The following is a 16696-nucleotide window of genomic DNA, read 5'->3' on the forward strand; positions in this document are numbered from 1 at the left end:
TAAATTGGAGCCCATCACCATTTTTGTCTTTGTCTTAAGAAAGATGGATAAATGACTATCCTTTCATGAATAGCCTGCTGGGCTTATTTTTTAAAGTGATTAAATTACCCAGAAAGCATGTCAGTCATTAAAAAAATATATATCTCACAAACATAGGATATACACTTGGAATAGATAATTAAGATCAAGTAGCAAACATTTGTTAATTGGCAATAATCTGTTATAAATGCTATGATAGAGTAATTCAAGTAAGGGTAGAATTGATTTCTGCTTAGTGATTACAAAAGAATATTACACAATCACATATAAAGAAATAAGAGACTTTAAAATAGACAAATTTACAAAACAGAAATGTTCAATATGATGTAGAATTTTGTTCTTATTTAAACTGAGGATTTTAAGGATAATTTTATCTTAGAATGATGGTCATAGACCTTGATTAAAATCTTTGATTTAGGCTACAGAGTTAATCCCTTATTAGTTGATTTGTTTTTTGGTTATTTTTACTAATTATATAGAATGTTAGAACTGAGGCAGAAAATGAAATATTGGATGTTGCAGCTGGTGATGAAAACCTGAAATGAAATCTACAAGGGAAATGGCAGATCTTCAAATCCAACTCTTCCTGTTTGGAGAAAGGAAACTAAGGAACAGAGAAGGAAAGTGATTGCTTCATTTTGAATTCATCATTTTCACAGGCAGAAGAAAGATACAATGGCAGAGGAAAATCTCACATATGTGAAGGAATTCATTCTTCTGGGATTTTCTGATCTTCCCAATCTCCAGGGTTTTCTATTTGGGATATTTTTTGTCATCTACTTAAGTATACTGATAGGAAATGGCCTCCTCATTGTTATAACCAAGACTGATCCAGCTCTCCATACCCCTATGTATTTTTTCTTAGGGAACTTTTCCTTTTTGGAAATCTGTTACACATCAGTCACTCTCCCCAGAATGTTGGCAGATCTCTGGACCCAGAAGAGAACTATTTCATTACTGGCTTGTGCTGTACAAACTTGTTTTCTTTATATTTTTGGAGTGGCAGAGTGCCTTCTCCTGACTGTGATGGCTTATGACCGTTATGTGGCAATCACTAAGCCTCTCTATTATACTCTCATTATGAATCACAAAGTTTGTGTCCAACTGGTTGTAATTTCCTGGCTGACTGGGGTCCCAGTCCTGATTGCTCAGACATATCGGATATTCTCTCTAAACTTCTGTGGCCCTAATAAAATCAATCACATTTTCTGTGATGCCCCACCCTTATTCCCATTGGCGTGTACAGACACATATAAGATAGAAGTCTCTGTTCATGTTGTGGCTCTACTCTTTGTTACAATTCCCTTTGTTTTGATACTTGCCTCCTATATCAAAATCATAACTACAATAATGAAATTGCCCTCCACTTCAGGGAGATCCAAAGCCTTCTCCACTTGTTCCTCTCACCTAATGGTTGTATGCTTTTTTTATGGGTCTGGGAGTATTGTGTATTTGCAGCCAAAATCAAGTCAATCATCAACATCCAGCAAAATATTTGCTCTTTTCTATACCACTGTGACCCCAATGTTTAACCCCCTTATTTACAGTCTGAGAAATAAGGATGTCATTGCTGCATTGAGAAAACTACTTCCTAAGTGAATTCACATATGGAGCAGTTAGTCATATGTAAATGGATTAGTATTACTTCTGCCATATTTCCTATTAAAATACTTCCGTTTATTGTTTTCCATTGTACTAAAATGGTATTAAAATGATAGACTGTCAAGAGATTCTATTTAAAAATAGAAAATGCCAGCCCAAAATTTCCATCTTCCTTAGTTCAATTTTGACTGAGATCAAATCCTTTATTGTATCTTAAGTAATTACAATGATTAACTGGTAATATGAGTGCAATTTTATTGTGTTTTCTACTCTTTACTAGTAACATGGAAGAAAAGGCATTTTTCTTAAAAAATATTAATTTAATAGTGTGTGTATGTGTGCTTAAGAAAACGAAAGGAGAAAAGAGAGAACGACAGAGAGACAGAGGGAGATAGCAAAAGAGAAACAGACTACCAGAGACTGAGTCAGAGAGACAAAGAGATATTCATCCATACATGTAGATATGGAAAGCTTCAGTTGAAGGGGGAGTACAAAAACAGAGAAACTGTGTATTGGGCCTCAGATAGTGGAGAACCCTGGGTGAAATATAAGACCCTTTAGTCCACTAAGGAATCCTGATGACCAGTCTGCCAAGGAGACATCCTCACACAATAGCAAATTGTTTATGTGGTCCCTCATACTCAGTATCCTGTAGTTAAATAAGTATATTATGTAAGCATAGGGTATATACAAGGTTAAGGATTTTTTGAATAAAGGAAGTCTTGCTTGACCATCCTCATGAGTTTTGCCTCGTCACTCCTCACCCATGATCAGGACTTAGGCTGATATCAAAATCCTCCCATGAGCAGGTCCAGACAGTGTGCTCAATGTGGGCCACAGCAGCTTGGCTGACCAAAACAGTGGGTATTTGCGTGAAGAATCCCAGATACCTGGGAATAGGGTAACTTTGAACAGCTAGTGGCAACACTGAGCGAGGGCTAAACAAGTCCTTTTGGTTTTCCAACCAAAATGGGGCAAGCACTTAGAAAAGAGCCTCCCCCTGGAGGGAATATGAGAAATGCTTAGTTATATTAATTAAAGAGCAAGGCTTGTTAGTTATTCAGAAGGAAATAGCTAAGTTCTTAGATGCTGTGCAGTACATGTCTTCATAGCTCCTAAAGGAAGAAATGTTTGAGCCAGAGAAGTGGGAGATAGTGGGGGAATTACTAACATAATATTCTCATATTATGGGTCTTGGCTTAGTACCCAAGCACACATTCCTTATTGTCTTTGAGGGATTCCAAAATATCATCAAAAAAAGAGGGATTTTACTAGAGAGTGCTAAAGGAGGATGAGGAAAATAAGCACAAAGAAGGTGCTGACAATTCTTAAGGGTGTGGCAGGTTGAACAAAGACAAAGATGACCCTGGGAGGTTGGAGGTGTGTGGCACTTCCCATTTCTCAGATTGACCTCACTTCCCCCTGGACTCTTGCCCCCCACTTCCTCACCCACTACTTTTTCATCCTCTTCCCTCAAATCCACCTTTGTGGACTATAGATGGAAGAATGGAAGGAGTGGTGGCTCCATCAGCACCACAAGCACAGCAATCTTGTTCTCTTTCCATGTCCTGATTACAGGAGGCATTGGTTAAGGCAAAGGAGGAGGGATGGGATATGTTTGGGTTGAGAATGGAAGCATGATTGAAGAATAGGACCCCAAGAGACCTCAAGGTTGAATCAGGAGAAGACACACTCTTTTTAATCAGGAATCTATGAAAGATCCGAAAAAGGATTGTAATCTCTATGGGTCTGCATCACTTTATGTTAGGATATTATTAGAGAATTTGGCTTATGAAATTCTAATGATTAGAAATTCATAAGAAAAACAGCACAACCAGATCAAAGCCTTATTCTTTACCGAGTTTTCATGGGTAGAATTTAAAGGCCATTAAATGAGTAATAGAATTATGGAGGATAGGGTCCAATAAGATAAACTAGTTATACCAGTATATGAATTAGTGTTTGCTGTGAAACCATCCTAGAATGGCAAATTTTATTGGCCAGAGATCCAAATTTCATACAAGAGTCCCTTCTAAGGATAACTTGAGTATTACATGATTGACCATGGACTTTGAAGAAAAGGTTTCTAACATCCCTCTTAAAGGACTGACCATCTTTACAGATGTGTCCAAAGGTTACATTTGTGCTGTATATTCTTCTGACTTAGCTATATAAAGTAGTCAGAACTATCATTCTACTCAACAGAATGAGTTATATGCAATTATGCTAGTTCTTATTTATTACTAAAGAGATCTAAATATAATATATGATTCAGCTTATTCAATAATAATGGTACAAAGAATTGCCAAAGCCTCCAAAATATTTCAGCTTTTTAAGGAATTTTAGGAGCAAGAGCAAAAACGCCCAGGTAAATGTTGCCTCTTGCATGTCCCTTCTCATACTAGTCTTCCAGGACCTATTTTTCATGGAAACTTCAAGGCAGATTTCCTTCTCACCATGATACCCAACACTCCCCTATTTTGGCCCAACTAATAATCTCATTCTAAATATCATCAGGCTGCATGATGTGTGCAATTTGGGATAACAAAATAGGAACTTAGGTTCATAGCAAAAACCTTTATGTCTTGACTCCCTTTACATGCTCCTAATTTCCCATATTGTATGTATATCAATAACTTACAGCAGGTGACCACAAAAGTACACTACCTACATGAGACAGCTCAGTGGATGAGAGATGCAAGGCTTTAGTTATTTTCTATACATTCCTTCTGGGACACATGGAAGTATTTTATATCATCTTGTTTACTCATATTACTTGTTACATTACTACTTGCCTGTATGATACCTCCCATGCTGAAACTTGTAATCCAATCTTTTATAAATTTAACTACTGATTTATACCTGCTTCAATTAAAACAAAAAGAAAGAGAGAGTGGGGAACCCTGAGCAAAGTATAAGACCCTTTAGTCCGGTAAAAGGAACACTTCTGGCAGTGTCTGGTTTGGCTCCCCATTCTCTCTAGGGGCATCACTGACTTCCTGAGAAATCAGGAGGCATGACAATCTGTGTTGTACTTAAAGCAGAATTATACTAAATGACAAGGAAATGTAGGAACACAATAGCAGGTCATTTATGTGATCCCCCATGCTCAATATCCAATAATTAGCAGATGTGTGGTGTCCTATAGTTCTGTAAGTGTACTAATTGAGCATAGAGAATATAAGGCTGAGAATTTCTTGAATAAATGTAATTCTGCTTGACCATCTTCTCACACTTCTTCCTCACACTTCTGCCTCATCACTCCTAACACTAAATTTGGAACACAAGATTTTGCAAAAAGTCAATGTTGAAAAATTACCCATCCAAATGTTTTGTAAATAAAAAGCTTTAATAATTAAAAAATAAAAAAGCTCCAATAGGTAAAAAAAGAAATGATGTTTGTTCTTTTAAAGTCACTGGAATTAGCTCTTGAGAAAATGGTCTTCTGGTTCAGTGACCAATACATAAATCTTAATGAGGAAAAAGTGTATAGGAGAAAAACCCTGAGTTTTAAGTCTGGAATTTTTTGAATGCATAATTATTTGAAGATCAATTCAAATCACAAAATATCATAGAGACAGAATTGGTGACAGAGAAAAATAAAGTTTAATTTGTTTGCTAAGATAAAGAACTTTAAAACTTTAAAAAATTTTCATATCCATTCACTATAGCACAAAAGGTTGTTTTGGTTATTAGCTTTATTATGTATTTTAATCACTGTTCACTTCCACCTACCCCCTAGAGAAATAATTCTTTTCTGAATTTTTTCTTTATCTAGCATTTGCATTTTATAATAACAACTTCTTATTAATTTTGAATTATCTCTTTTATGCTATATGTTCCTATGATCACTCTTCTTTTCTCCTAAGGAGGGACCTAAACAACTTAATGAACACTTAAAATGATTCCCAAATAGAATTGTTACTTGACAATTAGAAAAAAAAGGACTCTCTGTTTATTTAGGATACCCTCATCAATAATAGTATGAGATGAAGGGATCTCAGATTTCTCATACTATTATTGACTTCTAGTATTTCCAAAGAAAAATAAATCTGAAAATGCATTTACCTACAAGATATATTTTGTATATGCCACTTCAAAATGATTTTATGAAATATGAAAAAAGGAGACCTTGTGTAGACTTCAGTCAGTTACATATTGCATTACTCCAGAAATAAGTCTAGGTTAGGACCAGAAGATCAAAATGAACTGATCATAGAATCAGCAGGTTTCAATCTAAGAGGAAATGAATGAAGGGGCATATTAATGAGCAAGTGAAGGAAAAAGAACTGATTTAGAAGTTAGTATTTGGGAAACATTAAGCTGAATATTGTGAGTATAAAATGAAAAAAGGGCATGGTTCCTGCTTTTTCAGCACTCACTACAAATGAGGGGGATAGAGACAAAGACAGAGAAATAGAGAAAGAGACAGGGAGATAGAGAGAAACAAAGAGAGGGAGAGTCAACTACTAATCTAATAGAAAGCCCTTAAATCTTAAGAGTAAGTAGCAGAGAGAATGCAAAGGTATAGTAAATATTAGACTGCATTAGCAAGTAAGATGATAAAATATGGGTATGTTTTATACCATCCTCCACTGTGCAATCTTAAGACCTAGAAGATTTAAAGATATTGGTTGGGCAGGTCATGAGACCCACTGATACTCTATTTTTTTTTTTTTCAGAGAGATTAGTTGTTAATTGCTTGTCTATCCAACTGTTATGAATATTAATGGTCTTTATTTAATGTGGCTTAATAGGGACAAAATGTACAACAACATTCTCCTTTTAAGCAAATTGAAGAAAAAAGAAGAGAGATAACTTACTCAAGCACAAAAAAAAAAGCAAGAGAAGAATTGCTATGATTCACTCCCTTGTTATATGCTTCTTAATAGAGTATTACTAACACTGCTCCGCTATCTCAATGTACCCAGGAGGAAGTAGAATATATTCCTTAGATCTGGGGTGCATTATTTATGATGGGGTGAACATAGCTACTACTACATTTTACAGTAAGGGAATTTGCTTTAAAATAACAGGTGCTTTCATTTTTGTCAATTAAATGAAGAATTGGGCAATGATTTTTTAGGATAATAATTACTGTGGCTAAAATATTCAATCCTTACTAATTACAATTCTCACAAAATTCATATCTAAAATCAAGGCAAAACACCATTTTACAGAAAGAATAACTCCTTATGAGAGATGAATAGAGATTGTGTAATGGTTAAATAAATTAAAAGTACTGAAGGAATGATGAAACATGTCTTTGTGGCTTAAAAACCCAGATTTTTCTCTGATGCAATTTTCTCTCATTAAGAGGTGCTCAATTTACTGGACTTTGAGCCAGTATATCTTCCATCTAATTAAAAGATGATAAGTAGTATGGGAGAGGTGGTGTCCCCACAGGGCTAAGAAAGGCGGGAACCATTTCTATTTATAAAGGTCAAAGTGACTTTTATGAAAGGGTTATTTTTGAGTAGAGGAGTTGATTATTCTTACAGGAATGGCTTTAGTTTTTGTGATATTATAATTATTATGTGAGAAATAGCCCAGGAAAGTACTGAACCAGCAGTAATAAGGACACTGAATTCAAATCCTCATTCTGAAAATCATGAATTTTAAGCAAGTCATTCAGATTGTTTGAATTTCAGTCTTCTAATCTGAAGTCCTGTCACTGAGTTCTAATGTGAGAGCTAACTATAAAGACATATGTTAACATCTTTGTAAGCATTAAAGAAATTAATGGATTCCACTTATATGTTTACAATATGTTATTATATTCTTCAGAGAAATAAGCAGCTGGATGTGATTAATTTCATCTGTGAATGGTAAATGTAGGCTTTTTTGCTCTCGATTCTTGTGTTTCTCTTATTTGAAAGAAATTTATGGTTTGAACTCTCAGTGATCCATCTGGCAGGTCTGAATTTTATGATCCCACTCAAGGACAGACATTAAGGAAACAGGATGTCCAAGAAATGAAAAGTACTTTATATAAAATATCATCTCCCAACTTGCCACCCAAGATATGGGAAGGTAACCATTCATCAGTAGATGCAAAAATAGCCCAATAAATACATTTATGTTGTTTATTTATAATTAATTTTATATTTTCAGGGATTTTATAATTTATTTTTAAACACAGCTATTTCCCCAATTCCCCCAATCTCTTAATTTCTTTTGTAAAAAAGTCTTTTAAATTAAAAAAAACAAAACAAAACACTAGAACAACAATACAGGAACAATGATACAATGTTCCAGAACTTTATAACCTCTAACTCTAATTTTTAAAGCAGGAAAGCTGGCTTTATCATCTGTTCTTCAAGATCAAATTTTGTTCCTGTCATTAATCTCACCAGAGTTTCCAATTACTATTGTGTCAATTCACGTTATTGTTAAATAGAGTTTGATTCTCTTTTCTTCTCAGTTCATTACAAAGGCTTCTCAAATCTCAAATATGGGCCTGGCAAATAGTAGATGATGTGAAATACAAGAAGCTGTTATAATTATTGCTGCTATTTCTAATAATATTCCCTTTTTACCATGACATGTAAACAACAAAGTTAAGTGACATGCCCAAAGACATTGTGCTATTTAGTATCTGAGGTCAAATTTGAACTCAAGACTAAGTCTTAAGGACTTCAGGCCCCAAACTCTATACATTGTACCTACCATCTACCTGCCCCGGCTTCATTTTGCTCAAATATATAATGGCACACCATTTGAAATGCCCTAACTTACTTTGAGATATATTTATTGTAAAAGTCAGATAGGGGAGAGAAGAGCATTTTCAAAATAGCATCCTACACACACAAAGTACTTGAACCAAAATTGGACTCATTCATTGAAAAAAAATTGAGATAGAGAGATAGAAAGACAGGTAGAAAGAGATTTATTAGATTATTGTTAAAAAACTGAAATTATGTAGAATAAATTTAAAATGGAAATATTATGAAGGAAAAATGAGTCAACCATGTGATTATACATTATTTCAGGTGTTAAAGCACAGTATGTAAATACTTGTTAACTATTACTAGTACTTGCACATTCTGATTAAAAGCAAAGTCACCAGAATTAGAAAGACTTTTGACAAAATGAAAAAAAAAATTAAAAATTAGAAACATTTTATCAATGGATTTTACTTAAATGTTTTAGTATAAAGAAATAAGACTCTAAAGAGCTTTGGGTTTTTAATCTTCATACAAAATTGGAACAACTACTTGGTATAGTGGATAAATCACTGGACTGATGTATAAATTTGATAGTTCATAAGTGGGAAATATATATTAAATCCTTATGTGCATTCAGTGCAAAATCAATAGCATTGTGAAATGAATGGCCATTAACTTTAATGTGCTAAGAAACTAGTACTAAAGTGAGCAATGATTATTAATAATAAATATCTTGAGGAAATTCAGAAGCTCTCTCTTTTCCCAAATTTGTCATTTTAAAAAGATCATGTTTCTTGTAATGAAGAGAGCCATGTACAGCTAGAGAGAGGATTGTGGGAACTGAGTGTGGTTCACAACACAATATTTTCACTCTTTTTGTTGTTGTTTGGTTGCAATTTGATTTCTTTCTCAGTTTTTTTTTTTCCAGTTTAATTTGATTTTTCTTGTGCAGCAAGATAATTGTATAATTATGTTTGCATATATTGAATTTTAAAAAGTAAAATAAAAAGATCAATTTTTCTTCAAAAAGACATTACTTATAATTAGATTGCCTTCAAACTAAATGATCTTGATCACATCCCACACAACCTGGAAAGGAATTTAATGTGAAGCAGGGAAACCTATTGTATCATAGCCAAATTTGAAAGATGTTTTGCCTTTTTGTTTAAACAGTTCAAGATTGGGAGTCATCTGCTGTTTAAAAATTTTCTGTGTAGAGGGGTGACATAAGCAATGGTGTACCATCAGTCTCTATTGCAATAGTCTTTTAACTGGAACCTATCACCATTGTTGTCTTTGGTCTAGGAATGATTGGTCAATGACCATCCTTTCATTAATAGCCTGCTGGACTTAATTTTTTTAATTATTAAATTACTCATAAATTATATCTGTTATTGTAAAAAATGTTTCACAAATATAGGATATACACTTGGAATAGATCATTAAGATTAAGAAGTAACCATTTGTTAATTGACAAACATCTGATATAAATGCTATAACAGAATAATTCAAGCAAGGATGAAATTGATTTTTGCCTTGTAATTTCAGGAGAAGACTACACAGTGAGTGTTATAGAAATAAGAAAGACCTTAAAAAGGCAAATCACAAAACAAAAATGTTCAATATAATATAGAATTTTGTCCTTATCTAAATTGAGGATTTTAAGAACATTTTTTTCTTTATTATTTATTATTTTGACATTATACATGGGTAATTTTTTACAACATTATCCCTTGCACTCACTTCTGTTCTGACTTTTCCCTTCCCTCCCTTCACCCCCTCTCCTGGATGGCAAGCATTCTTATACATTAAATATGTTATAGTATATCCTAGATACAATATATGTGTGCAGAACTGAACAGTTTTCTTGTTGCACAGGAAGAATTGGAATCAGAAGGTAAAAATAACCTGAGAAGAAAAACAGAAGTGTAAACCATTCACACTCATTTCCCAGTATTCCTTCTCTGGCTGTAGCTGATTCTGTCCATTATTAATCAATTGGAACTGAATTAGATCTTTTTGTGGAAGATATCCATTTCCATCAGAATACATCCTCCTGCAGTATTGTTGTTGAAGTGTTCTACTCATCTAGTATTTGCCTTTTATAATTACAACTTCATATTCATATTAAGTTATCTCTTTTATGCTATATGTTCTTATGATCACTCTTTCCTTCTCTTAAGAAGGGACCTAAACAACTTGATGAATATTCAAAAGAAGAATCATTTCTAAATAGAATTGTTACTTGACAATCAGAAAAAAGGGGCTCTCAGTTTATTTAAGAGCCTCTCACCACTTATTCAGTGATGAAAAGAGCCATCTACAACCAGAGAGAGGCCTGTGAGAACTAAGTGTAGATCACAGCATAGCATTTTCACTCTTTTTGTTGTTGTTTGTTTGCATTTTATTTTGCTTCTCTCTCTCTCTCTCTCTCTCTCTCTCTCTCTCTCTCTCTCTCTCTCTCTCTCTCTCTCTCTCTCTCTCTCTGAATTGATTTAATCTTTCTTTTGTGGCATGATAATTGTATAAATATGTGTGCATATATTGGATTTAACCTATATTTCTACCATGTTTAACATATACTGGATTACTTGCCATCTAGAGGAGGGCATGAGGGAAAAGAGAGAAAATTGGAACAAAAGATTTTGTAAGGGATAATGCTGAAGAATTGTCCACATATATGTTTTGAAAAATAAAAAGCTTAAAAAAGAGCCTTTCATTTCAGGTTTCTGATACTTATATTGACTGGAAGTATTTCTAGAGACAAAAAAATCTGAAAGTAAATTTATCTACAAGAAATATTTTTATTCCACTTCAAATTTGTTTTATGAAGTATTAGACAAGGAGATCTAATGTAGGCCTCAGTCAGTCACTCATCACATCACTCCAGAGATAGGTCTAAGTTAGGACCAGACCTTTTATACTCTAGGACCAGAACATTTATATTATAAGTCACACATGAAAATGAACTAATCATTGAATCAGCAGGTTTAGATCTAGGGCAGAATGAATGAAGAAACAAATTAATGAATAAGTGAAGGAAAAAGATCTGATTTAGCACATAGCATTTGGAAAACATTAAACTGATTAATGAAAATATAAAAAGAAAAAGGACATGGTCCCTGCTTTTTCAGAGTTCATAAAATAATTGCTAGAGACAGAGAGACAGAAACTGAGAGAAACAGGAGACAAAGACAGAGAGATAGATTTGGAAACAAAGAGAGACAGACAAAAACACAGACCTAAAGACTGAGAATTCAGTTACTAATCTAATAGAAAGCCCTTAAATTTTAAGAATACAGTAGCAGAGATTGCACAGATATAGGAAACATTAGACTACAAATGGGTGACCTTAAAGATAGCCTGTCTGTTACATAATTGGCCACGAGTTTTTGAAGAAAAAGTTTCTAAGATCCCTCTTAAATGACCAACCATCTTTAAAGGTGTGTTGAAACACATGATTTGCGCTATATATTCTCCTGACTTATCTATTAAAAGAGTAGTCAGCCTACTTAGCAGGAGTCATATGCAATTATGCTAGCTCTTATTTATTAACTAGGAGATGTAAATATAATATCTGATTAGACTTATTTAGTGAGTGTGTTACAAAGAATTGCCACAGCCCAAATAAAATGTCTAGCCTTTAAAATATTTTAGCTTTTTAAAGAACTTAAGGAGCAAGTGTGAAACTGCCAAGGTAAGTATTCCAGAGCTCTTACATGTCCCTTCTCATACTGGTCTTCCAAGACCTATTTTTCATGGAAACTTGAAGGCACATTGTCTTCTTACCATATTAGCTGACACTCCCCTATTTCATGCTGCCCAAGAATCTCATTCTAAATGACATTAGGCTGTAAGAGCTTTACATCTGCAATTTGGGATAACAAAAGAGGAAGGTAGGAGCAGTAAAAGCCTGTACAGATTGCCATCCTTTCCACACTCCTATGCTCTATGCAGGGAAGAATCCTCATCATTTGAAGCCCAATGGAATTTGGCAAATGGTTGTGACCCATTATAAATCTTTTGGCCATATGTCTTTTACCCATGTTGTGGTAGACATCTCTTCAGGATTCACTTTTGCAATACCAGCAGCAAAAGAGACAGCCTGAGTGGTCACTGAATTCCTTATACTCGCATTTGCAATTATGGGTGTGCCACAAGGAATAAAAACAGATAATGGACCTGCATATAGTTCCAAACAATTCTCACACTTTTGTGTACAGTATCAGATCTCACACACCACTGGCATACCTTTCAATCTTCAGGGATGGGCAATTTAATTGAGAAGTAACATAGACATGAAAATGTTCTTCCAAAAACAAAAGAAAGGAGGAGCCACAGGTAACCCTGGAGATGAGACTGCACTGGCTGCAGTAAACAGAATTCATAACCCATAGGAAAGGCAGTGTCCAGTGTGAGCAGCTCCAATACATTTAAATAATCACCAGGTGATGTGGAGAGATCTTAAGAGCCGTTAATGTAAGGAACCAGACAGACTAATCACTTGGGCAGAGAGTTTCTTTGTCTCTCTAGAAGCGGAGAAGGAATTTGATGGGTTCCCATGCACCACATCTGCTTTGTCCATCAGAGAGATGGAAAAAGAGAAGACACTGGAAATGAAGGTGAGGACCCAGTGGTTGGTTTCCTCTCCAACTGGGCCTACCACCAAAAATGCATGTCAGTTAGCCCTACATGTATGACAACTGACGAACCAATATTACCATGATCAGAAAAGTAATTGTGAATGAGATGAATGCAAGTCTTCAAACCCTGCAATAATCATTGAATTCCCTGGCACATAAAGTGATGTACAATAGATGGGCTTTGCACTGTCTCGTGGCTGCTGAAGGAGGTGTATGTGTAGTTGTGAATTCCCCTTGTTGTATGTATATCAATAACTCACAGCAGGTGACCACAAATGTACACTATCTACATGAGGAGGTTCAGTGGTGAGAGACTCAAGACAATAGTTATTTTCTATACCTTTCTCCTGGGGCTCATGGAAGTCTTTTATAGCATCATGTTGACTCATATTGCATGTTATATTACTACTTGCCTGTGTGATTCCCACCATGTTAAAACTTGTTATCCACCATTTTATGGATTTAACCACTGTTGTATACCTGCTTCAATTAACCCAAAAAAAGGAAGAAATGCAGAGGACTACAGAGAGTGGGAACTTTGGGCAAAGTATAAGACTCTTTAGTCAAGTAATTGGACTGCTGAGGTTTGGCTCCCCATCCCCAATAGGGGCACCTTGGTTGTCCTGAGAAATCAGGGGCTGTGACAACCTGTGTTGTACTTGAAGCAGAGTCATGTTAAAATGGCAAGGAAACATCTGCACACAATAGCAAGTTGTTTATGTGGTCCAAACTTGAGCAGTATCCTATAGTTATGTAAGTATATTATGTAAACATAGAATATATAAGGCTGAGGATTTTTTTTTAAATAAATGGACTGCTTGACCATCCTCCTGACTTCTGCTTCATCACTCCGCACCTAAGATCAGGCCTTAGGCTGGAACTGAATTCCTTCTCTAGGCTGGTACTAAAGTTCTCCTATGAGCAGATTCGGAGAGTAAGAGGAAGCAAAAATAAAAATGTTATAATTGAGGAAAAGAGAGGAGGGGGATGAGCATTGTGTGAATCTTCTCTTATCAGATTTGACTCTAAGAGGGAATATCAGACACATTTAGCTTCACAAAGAAGCTTCTCTCACCCTACAGGGAAGTAGGAAAATAAGGAGACTGTATTAGCAAATTAAATGTCAAAATATGGACATGTTTTATTCTATCCTCCACTGTGCAATCATAAGACTAAGAAGACTTAAAGACATTGGATGGGCAGGTCATAAGGCTTAATGGTATTCTATTTTTTTTTTCAGAGATATTAGTTGTTGATTTCTTGATTAACCAAATGTTATGATTACTCATGGCTTTGATATGGAGGACTAGGGACATAATATATTACAACATTCTACTTTTAGGCAAAGTAAGAAAAAAGAAGAGAAAAAACTTGCTCAAATACAAAAAAAAGGCAAGAAGGAAGGAAGCTAGGATTCCCATCCTTGTTCTCAGCTTCATAATGGAGTATTCCTAACACTGCCATGCTGTCTCTAGTATACATGAGGAACTAGTATATCATCCCTAGATGTGGGGTACATTGCCTATGGTGGGGTGAACATAAGTAATACTAAATTTTGAAAGAAGATGATATAAAGAAGATTTAAAAAAATATCAGGCATGTTTTCACTTTTGTCAATAAAAGGGAGAATTGGGTAATGATTTTTTTTTTATGATAATAATTGCTGGGGTTAAAACAATCAATACTTTCTAATAACAATTCTCAAAAAATACATACCTACAAGGAATACAAAACAGCATTTTACAGATAAAATAACTCAGGTCTAAAATGAATATAAATTGTGTAATATTAAGTAAATTAGAAGTACTGAGGGAATGATGAAACATGACCTCGCTGAAAACTGCAGATTTTTTTTTTTATGTAATTCTCTCTCATTAAGAGGTGTTCAGTTTACTGGACTTTGAGACAGTATATCTTCCATCTCATTAAAATGTGATAAGTAGCATGGGAGAGGAAATGTCCCCATGGGGCTAAGAAAGGCAGGTACCATTTCTATTTATAAAGGTCAAAAGGACTTTTTACAGAAGGGTCATTATGAATAGAGAAGTTGATCACTATTGTAGAATGTAGCTTTATTTTGTGTGATATTGTAATTCTTGTGTGAGAAATAGCCTTGTAAATTATTGAACCAGCAATAATAAAGACACTGGATTCAAATCCTCATTCTGAAAACCATTATGAATTTTAGGCAAGTCACTTAGATTGTTTGAATATCAGTTCTAATATGTACTCCTGACATTGACTTCTGATGTGAGGTTTAGATAAAATGCCATATGTTAACATCTTTGTCAGCATTAAATAAATTAAAGAGTTCTATTTATATGCTTATAAAAATTATTTCACTATGTTCTTCTGAGAAATAAGCAACTGGATATAATTGATTTCATCAGAGAAAGGTAAGTTGGCTCTTTTTCTTCCAGTCCTTGAGTTTCTCTTACTTAAAAGAAGTTTAGGGTTTGAACACTCGCTGATCCACAAGTTATCTGGCAGGTATGAATTTTATAATACCATTCAAGAATACAGATTAAGGAAAGAGCATGTCCAAGAAATGGAAAGTGCTTTAGATATAATATTTTCTCCCAAGTTACCATCCAAGGTATAGGAGAGTAACCCTTCATCAGCAGACACAACAATAATATAATAGGTAGATTCATTTGCTTATTTATAACTCCCTTGATATTTCCAGGCATTTTATAATTAATGTTTTAAGCACAGCCACTTCCTCCAAATTTCCCAACCACTTAATTTCATTTTTAATAAAGCATTAAAAATTTAAAGAAAAGCAAACACTAGAACAATAATATAGGACCAATTACCAGAAATTCCAGAACTCTATTCCCCCCAACTCTCATTTCTAAGAACAAGAAAGCAGGTTTTGTCATCTGTCCTTCAAGATCAAAATTTGTTAATGCCATTAATCTTACTTGACCCTTCTATTACTGTTGTGTCAGTTCATAGTATGGTTAAACAGAGTTTGATACTTTTTTCTTCTCAGTCTAAAAAGATTTCTCAAATTTCTTATTTCTGATACTATCCACTTATTTTAGTGTTATTTTTAAAGAAAATTCCAAATCAATGTATTTAATTATTCTTTGATAAATATCAATTCCCCATACCAGGAATGTTTTGTTTCCAAAAACAGTACTATGAAAATTTAGTATATGTGGGATCATTTTTTTTCTGTCTTTGATATCCTTCCAGTATATGCCACATTAATCAGACTGCAGATCCACAAGGAGGGAATAGTTTAGTGGACTTTTGTTTCAAAATTTCAATTGGATTTTGAAAATCTTGGATCAATTACCAGCTCTACCACAAAGGTGTCTTTCTTATTATCTTCTTTGTGGAACTCCAACTTTGACAAAATATTTTTGTTGTACTTTTTTAAATTAAACTAATTTATTAGGTATGATGCCAGAAGAGAGAGTTGTATTAGTTTTCGTTTTTCTGTCAAGTAAACGATATTAATGAAAACTGCATTGATATTATTTGGTCCATTAACTTTGGGAAAGGTCTAATGCTTAGGGGCAGTTATGTGGCATAATGGATGACACTAGGTCTGCATTGAAGAAGATCTAACCTCAAATTTGACATCAGAAAACAGTATCTTTGGAATTCTGAGTGCATCAGAGAATATCTGCTTTCTTCTGTTTTGTCATCTAGAAAATGAGCAAAGCAATAACACCTATATTTCAGACTTTTTTTGAGGTACAAGTGAATGATATCAGTAAATCCTCAGAATAG

At 34.3% G+C, this 16696-nt stretch overlaps 1 protein-coding gene across 1 annotated transcript; it reads left to right on the top strand.

The window, feature by feature from the left end:
* The first annotated feature begins 714 nt into the window (after positions 1 to 714).
* On the top strand, positions 715 to 7473 carry LOC141547509 (olfactory receptor 10AG1-like). Its single transcript, XM_074275905.1, has 3 exons — positions 715 to 1634; positions 3979 to 4009; positions 7429 to 7473. The coding sequence occupies exons 1-3, from the start codon at positions 715 to 717 to the stop codon at positions 7471 to 7473; spliced, it is 996 nt and encodes a 331-aa protein (XP_074132006.1).
* The last annotated feature ends 9223 nt before the right edge of the window (positions 7474 to 16696 follow it).

The sequence above is a fragment of the Sminthopsis crassicaudata genome, chromosome 6 (genome assembly GCF_048593235.1).
Source record: "Sminthopsis crassicaudata isolate SCR6 chromosome 6, ASM4859323v1, whole genome shotgun sequence".
In the NCBI taxonomy this organism is placed as follows: domain Eukaryota; kingdom Metazoa; phylum Chordata; class Mammalia; order Dasyuromorphia; family Dasyuridae; genus Sminthopsis; species Sminthopsis crassicaudata.

Excerpts from the sequence above, each read along its gene's own strand:
- LOC141547509 (XM_074275905.1), top strand. The coding sequence starts at position 715 with ATGGCAGAGGAAAATCTCACATATGTGAAGGAATTCATTCTTCTGGGA. Across the intron at positions 1,635-3,978 it reads TTGAGAAAACTACTTCCTAA|GAATTTTAGGAGCAAGAGCA; the intron begins GTGAATTCACAT and ends CAGCTTTTTAAG. Across the intron at positions 4,010-7,428 it reads GCAAGAGCAAAAACGCCCAG|AGAAATAAGCAGCTGGATGT; the intron begins GTAAATGTTGCC and ends TATATTCTTCAG.